At 57.6% G+C, this 6,887-nt stretch overlaps 1 protein-coding gene across 1 annotated transcript; it reads right to left on the bottom strand.

Annotated features, from left to right (window-relative positions):
• Window positions 1-376: 376 nt before the first annotated feature.
• Window positions 377-4,585, bottom strand: LOC136302493 (serine/threonine-protein kinase pim-1-like). Its single transcript, XM_066205968.1, has 5 exons — window positions 4,360-4,585; window positions 4,145-4,251; window positions 3,968-4,018; window positions 3,396-3,762; window positions 377-462 (listed from the first exon to the last, which is right to left on the bottom strand). Exons 1-5 carry the CDS (start codon window positions 4,583-4,585, stop codon window positions 377-379), a joined length of 837 nt encoding a protein of 278 aa, XP_066062065.1.
• Between the last annotated feature and the right edge of the window lie 2,302 nt (window positions 4,586-6,887).

Raw genomic sequence — 6,887 nt, 5'->3', positions numbered from 1 at the left:
TCCCGCAGGGACAGCTGCAAACAGGGAGCATTTGGCTGCCACAAACAGCCAAGCCAGGGGTGGAGGGCAGCTGGTCCAGCCTGGACTGCACTGCTGTGTGCTGTGCTCTGGGCTCCCCGCAGAGGGGACTGCACTGGTGTGCCAGAGGAGACAAAGAAGCTTCAGCTTCAGCCTAACTGAGGTGGGTGGGTGGGCCAGGAAGAGTGGGGTGGCTCACGGGACTTCACAGAGCTCATCGTGAAGGAAGGATGAGGAAAAGGGAGTGGGAACTCAGCAGTGAGGAGAGCTGAGGGCAAGAGAGCAGCTCTGAATGACACTAAAATGCCACCAGACCTCTGAGGCATTGCTGCCCCTCAGCAAGTTACATGATGAGTCCCTAAGCCTGGGGCTCGATCTTCCCCATGGTGACAGGCACCAAGGATGGCAATAGTGTGATGGAGACTGCAATCAGCTGGGCACTCACTGGGGGAAAATAGGGAGCAGTTGTGAAGGAAAATGCAGGTGGGGGACAGAACTGTTCAGAGAAGGGCTGAGCTACAGCTTGAGCAAGCTGAAAAATGTCATTTGGCGTCACCCCAGATTGATTTCATTTCAGAAGGTATTAAACAAGTTTATTTTGGGGAGGTGTCATGTTTTCCCTTGGAGATGCGCCCTCTGCAAACTTGAGGTGCATTGCCGAAATGCTCAAGGCAAGTCTGCTGCAGGTCACACCGTTTCTCCTTTGGCTGATCCCAGCCCGGTGCTGAGCTCCAGCAGAGCCCTGGCAGAGCCCAGAGCAGCCTCAACATCCGCAGAGCATGGCTGCAAGGACAGAAACCAGAAATCGCCCGTCAGCTGAAGGCTCCTGTGCCTTTGTCCCAGCTGCCCGCGGTGCCCAGGACATGCTGCCCGTGCTCAGAGCGGGGCCCAAAGCTGCCCATCATTGCTGCCTTTGGCAGCAGAGCAGGAGGGCAGGACACGTGCCCAGCCTGCAGCCAGCCAGGGCAGATCCACCTCCCCAGCAGCTGCCCAGAGCAGGATGCTCCTGTGCTGGCTGCCATCTCCCAAAAGCTCTTACCCCACCCGTGCCAACAAGCCGGGGACACACCTCATGCCATCCGCCGCGGGAAGAAAAGCTGCTCCCAAACCACGTCCTAGCCTTCTCCTTCATCCACTCCACAGCTGGTCCCAAGCACTTCCCAGTCAAGACTGGACACCACCTAGAAGGCTTCCTTTAGAAAAACAAACATCAAATTAACAAAAAGAGACTACAGACAAAAAAGAGAAAAAAGGGAAAAGGTAAAAGATCCTATCTCTGTCAGAGTTTGAGGAAGCCCCCATGACCTGCATGCTAGGGAAAAACCAACCCACCAGTGAGGGAAGCCCATGCTTTCACTCTTCCCCCCCTACACTGCCCCCCAAAATAATGGTGATCCCAAAGAAAACAAAGGGAGTGGAGCAGCCCAAGTCCTTCCTTGCCAGCAAAGCAAAGCAGCTGAGCACAGGTTCTGGACTCCCACCTCTGCTCCCACCTTGGGGGTTGGTTTGTGTCGGGCTGGCTGCCCCAGCCCCAGCCCAGGGCATGGTGGGGGGTGGCGGCTGTTGGCAGGGCCAGGAGCCGACTCCCATTTCAGAACCACCCCAGCCCGTGCCCCCAGCCCTGCCAAAAAGCAGCTTGGCAGCCCACTGAACAATCAGTTGCATCAGCCCCAGTAAAGGGGGGAACCTTTGGTTCCTGGCCAGGCTGTGCAATGCCCAAATCTGGGAGCATCCCCCTGTGTGTGAACTCATCTGCAAATTGGCTGTGGAGCCTGGCTTTGAAGAAGGTGCCAGAATTGAAGTCCATCACCTTCAATTGCTGGTGGCCAGGTTCAGGAAGAGGTTGTCATCCTTGTTGTCATCCTCGCTGTCTCCAGCAGCAGCAGCCCCACCTGGTCCAGCTTCTCCAGGGGCTCCTTCTCCTTCCCTGGGGGTGAGACCAGGCTGTCAGTGTTCTGCCCAGGGCCCCAGATGTCAGTGAACCAGCACAAGCCAAAACAACTTGCACGGCAGCCACCAGTGGTGGGCAGAGCAGCTCAGCTCCAGCACAAGGGCTGCCTGTGCCCACCTGATGACCCCTGTGCAGTGACACAGGCAGCACAAAAAAGTCTGGGTTTCTTTGCTTCTGATTGCATGTGTGCAGCTGGAACTTACCAGGGCCCTGCATCAAAATGAGCCTGTGGCTCTCTCCCTTCTTCTACTCCAGATGAATATCCTGCATCCAAGGATCACCAAAAAGGTCTTCTAATGAAGGCCTTTCCATGTCATCCACGGATAAACAGCACCTGATGAGATCCTTGCACTCTGGGAAGAGAAACCAGAAACTGCCAGTCAGTTGGAGAAGGCCCCTGGCTGCTTTGCCCCATATTCCCATGCCCAGGCCATGCTGGATGTGCTCAGAGCTGGGCCTAAACATTCCCATCAATTCCCTGCTTTGGAGGAGAGCAGGAGAGCAGGACATGTGCCACCTCCTCAGCAGCTGCCAGAGCAGGATGCTCACGAGCCAACTGCTGTCTCCCAGCACTGGTATTCCCCCCGTGCTCAGAGATGAGGATCCACCTTGAGAGAGCCGTTGTGGCAGCGGGAGCTGGCCCCAGCTGATGTTCCAGCCACTCCTGAAAGGGTGCTGCCCGCAGACCATCTGGTGCAGGAGCATGCCCAGGGACCAGATGGTAGCTGGCTCGCCATAGTACCAGCCAAAGTCGGTCCATTCTGGGGGGCTGTATGCTGGTGTTCCTATGGAAAACAGATGGAGCTCATCAGGGGGATGCTGCTGCTCCCAGAGCCTGGCCCCAGCATCCCTGGGCATGTGGGGACTGCCCCAGTGGCACATGGTGTGACCTGCTGCCCTCCCACCAGGACCTGGGACTTGTGTGAAAAGTTGGCATTGGAAAAGAAACCACTGGTGTAGGAAAAGGGTGGCAGAAGCCCTGGAAAGGCCTGACCAGAACAAGAAAAAACCCACTCAGAGCAGGAGGAAAACTATGCCTTCCTCCTCCCTGCCTGCATTGCCCCAAATAACATTATGAACACAAGACAAAGAAGGCCAGAGGAGCAGTCCAAGCCCTTTCTCACCTGCACACCAAACTGGCTGGTGCACAGGTTCTGACTCCACGCTCTCTGATACCCCCACCCACGGGTGTTTCTGTCGGGCTGGCTGCCCCAGCCCCAGTCCTGGGCAGAGTGGCTGGCAAAGGCTGCCAGCAAAGCTGGAAGCTGGGCCCCAACCCACCCCTGCTCAAAAGCAACTCACCTGAAGTCTCAGTGCCATGACTGGCAGCAAAAGGGAGAATCCCCACTGCCACACCAAGGTTGGGCTGTGAGATGTTGGGCCATGAGATGTCAGCAACTGGGAGCACATCCTTGGGTGGGCTCACCTGCAAATTGAGTGTATGCCGTGTCTTGAAGGTAGGTGCCACAGCCAAAATCTATCAATTTGGCCTGCCCGGTGGTCAGGTCAACCAGGACGTTCTCTGGTTTGATGTCTCTGTGCAGGACCCCGCAGCTGGTGCAGTGCCGCACGGCCTCCAGCACCTGGCGAAACAGCTCCCACGCCACCTCCTCGGACAGGAACCTCCGTGCCCGAATGAAATGCTGGAGGTCCTGACACCGCTGCGGGCGCTCCAGCACCATCACGATTTCACTGGGGAGCTCAAGCCACTCCAGCAGCTGGACAACACCAGGGAAGCCAGTGGAGACCCTGTCCAGCAGCACGATCTCCAGTGGTGCACTGGTGCCGTTGGGCTGTGGGAGGACCACGATGCCGTCAGTGGGGCTGAGGCCGTGCCAGGGGTGGGGAAGCCCTCACCCAGCCCGGGATGTTCTGCACCCTCCGCTGGCCCCATGCCCACTCTCCCTCGAGGCGTCCTGGCGGCTTCCACCTTGCCGGGCCTCGGCTCGTCCCCGCCCGGCACACCCCGGCTTCTCCCGCTGGCCCCCGCTCACTCACCAGCTCTCCCCAGTGCCGGACGTGGTTCCGTGGCACCCTTTTGATGGCCACCTGCAAGCTAAGGGGAGCAGCGGGCTGAGCTCGCTGCCCACGCTGCCCACGCTGCCCAGCCCCATGCTCTTCCTCCTCCGCCCTCCTCCTCCTCCTCCTGCGCCTGCCGCCAGCCCCGCCGCTCACCGGTGCGCCGTCTGAGAGCCGCGTCCCTGCGAAGACTCTTCCGAAGCCGCCGCGCTCCAGCAGCGAACCTAGCCGGTACTGCTCCTGGAGGCCCTGCTGCGCCTTCCCTGCCGGCGAGACGTGGCTGTCAGTGCTCGGCCCGGGGCCAGGAACAGCCCCCGAGCGCCCCTCAACCGCCCCGGGCCGGGAATCCCCAGGCGTTCGCTCCTGGCAACGCGACAGCGGCAGCTCGGGGCCGGCAGCCACGCTGCCGAGCGGCGGAGCTCGGGCCAGGGAAGCCGCAGCGGAGGCGAAGGGAGCGGCCGTGCTGCGTGTGTCCTCCGCAGGGCCCAAAGGGGCCGGGGCCGTGGCCGGGGCCAGGGCCGGTCTCGGCACAGGCGGAGGCAAAGGGTGGCGATGCCGCCGCAGCCCCATGCACTGATCCTCGTCCGGCACCGCCATCGCCAGGACAGCCAGAGCCCGGCGGAGGCGAGACCGCGGCGGGAGGCCTGGGGCAGGGGGCGGGGACGGGGCAGCCCCGCCCGGGGCCGGGGGGGGGCCGGGGGCATGGCCCGGCCCTGCAGGGGAGAGGGAGACTGCGAGAGGACGGGGACATCGGGACAGGGAGATCGGGAGAGGGTGCAGGACTGCGGGAGAGGAAAAGCAGGAAGAGGTCGACAAAAGTCGCTTTTTCTGCTGCTGCTGTCGCTGCTGCTGCCGCTGCTGCCGCTGCTGCCGTAGCAACTGAAACCCCAGGGCCGTTTTTCCCCGGATCCGTTTGTCCGTTGCCCGCTCAGCACCATGCCGAGCCCCGCGCTCCCCGGGGGCAGCCCCGAGCCTGTCCAAACACAGGAACTTTGCCCTCCACTTCCTGGAGAACGAGGTGCAGCTTCTGTCACAAGACGTGCCACCAACTGCAGCTTCCCTTGGCTTTCCACACCGTGTGTGCAGTAGGAGTCTTGCAGCAAAGCAGGACAAATATTTGAAGAACTTGACAGCTTGTCTGTTCTTTTCCTTGTGGACTTGGGAGTTGTGCCCTTGGTAAGGTTTTCATTGTTACCATTGTACCCTAAGAAAACAGGACGGGGTACCAGGGGAACCTACTGGGAGTCTGTTATCATCCACCCAGCCAGGAAGAAGAGGTGGACAACTTAATCTAAAAGCAGCTGGAGAATGTTTCAGGATCACCAGCCCTTGTTCTTGTAGGTGACTTTAAGCTGCCAGATATCTGCTGGGAACTTAATACAGCAGGAAAGAGGCAGTCCAGGAAGGTTTTGGAGTGTATGGAGAACAACTTTTTGTTGCAGCTGGTGAGTGAGCCCCACCAGGGGAGGGCCTATGTTCGACCTGTTGTTTGCAAATAGAGAAGGGCTGGTGGGAGATGTGGTGGTTGGAAGCTCCTTGGGACACAGTGATGATGAAATTATAGAGTTCTCGATATTTGGTGAAATCAGGAAGAACATCAAGAAGACTTTTACACTGGACTTCCAATCAGCAGACTTTGGCCTATTTACGAGACTTTTTCAGGGAGTTGCTAGGGAAGCAGCCCTTAAAAACAAAGGAGTCCAGGAAAGGTGGGCGTGCTTCAAAGCAGAGATCTTGAGGGCAGAGGAACAGGCTTTCCCTGTGTGCCAAAAGATGAGCTGACCAGGCAAACGTCCAGCCTGGATGGGCAAGGAGGTTTTGAAGGAACTTAGGAATAAAATAAGGATGTATCATCTTTGGAAGGAGGGTCAGGTCGAGGAGTATTTAAGGGGATTGCTAGGGCATGTAGGAAAAATGTTTGGGAGTCCAACGCTCAATTCAAACTTAATTTGGCAATTTTGTACAGGATATTAAAAAAAGTTTTTCAAATATATTAACTGCAATAGGAAGGCCAACCTTTGTTTTGTACTGGATGTGGGTGGGAACTTAGTATCCAGGAGGAGGCAGTCAGAGAACTGCTGAGCTGCTTGGATGTTCATAGATCTATGGGCCCAGGTGGGATCCACCCCAGGGTGATGAGGGAGGTGGCAGATGAGCTTGTGAAGCCGCTCTCCATCATTTACCAACAGTCCTGGCCCACTGGTGAGATTCCAGATGACTGGAAGCTGGGCAATGTGACACCCATTCACAAGAAGGGTGGGAAGGAGGATCCTGGTAATTATAGGCCAGTTAGCCTGACCTCAGTACCTGGTAAAGGTCATGGAGCAGTTTATATTGTGTCATGGCCAGGGTATCAGAGCCACCCAGCATGGGTTTAGGAGGGGTAGGTCATGTTTGACCAGTTTTTATGTCTCCTTTTTTGGCCAGGCGACCCGCCTGGTGGATGTGGGAAAGGCTGTGGATGTTGTGTGTTGGGACTTCAGCAAGGCCTTAGGCACTGTCTCCCACAGCACGCTCCTGGAAAAGCTGGCAGCCCACGGCTTGAACAGGAGCACTCTTTGCTGGGTTAACAACTGGCTGCATGGCCGGGCCCAGAGAGTGGTGGGGAAGGGTGCTGCATCCAGCTGGCAGCCAGTCACCAGGAGTGTTCCTCAGGGGTTTATGCTGGGGCCAGCTCTGTTCAACATTTGTATTGACGACATGGATGGGACTATTGAATCTCTTATTAGTAAATTTTTAGATGACACTAAGCTGGGAACATTTGTCGATCTGTTGGCTGGTAGGATGGCTCTGCACAGAGACCTGGAACAGTTGGATGGGTGGGCAGAGTGCAACAAGGTGAAGTTTATTAAGTCCAAGTGCTGAGTCCTGCATTTTGGCCACAATAACCCCTGCAGTG

This window comes from Chamaea fasciata, unplaced genomic scaffold (assembly GCF_029207755.1).
Source record: "Chamaea fasciata isolate MVZ Bird 193981 ecotype frontalis unplaced genomic scaffold, bChaFas1.0.hap1 SCAF_29, whole genome shotgun sequence".
Taxonomy (NCBI): domain Eukaryota; kingdom Metazoa; phylum Chordata; class Aves; order Passeriformes; family Sylviidae; genus Chamaea; species Chamaea fasciata.
Note: the sequence above shows the minus strand (reverse complement) of the source record. Positions and strands in the feature narration are given on the sequence as shown.

Bases quoted from the DNA above. Each gene is read 5' to 3' on its own strand.
- LOC136302493 (XM_066205968.1), bottom strand. From the start codon at position 4,585: ATGGCGGTGCCGGACGAGGATCAGTGCATGGGGCTGCGGCGGCATCGC. The intron at 4,019-4,144 runs GTGAGCGGCGGG...CTTAGCTTGCAG, and splicing joins GGCTCTCAGACGGCGCACCG to GTGGCCATCAAAAGGGTGCC. The intron at 463-3,395 runs GTGAGCCCACCC...ATTTTCCCCCAG, and splicing joins GGCATACACTCAATTTGCAG to TGAGTGCCCAGCTGATTGCA.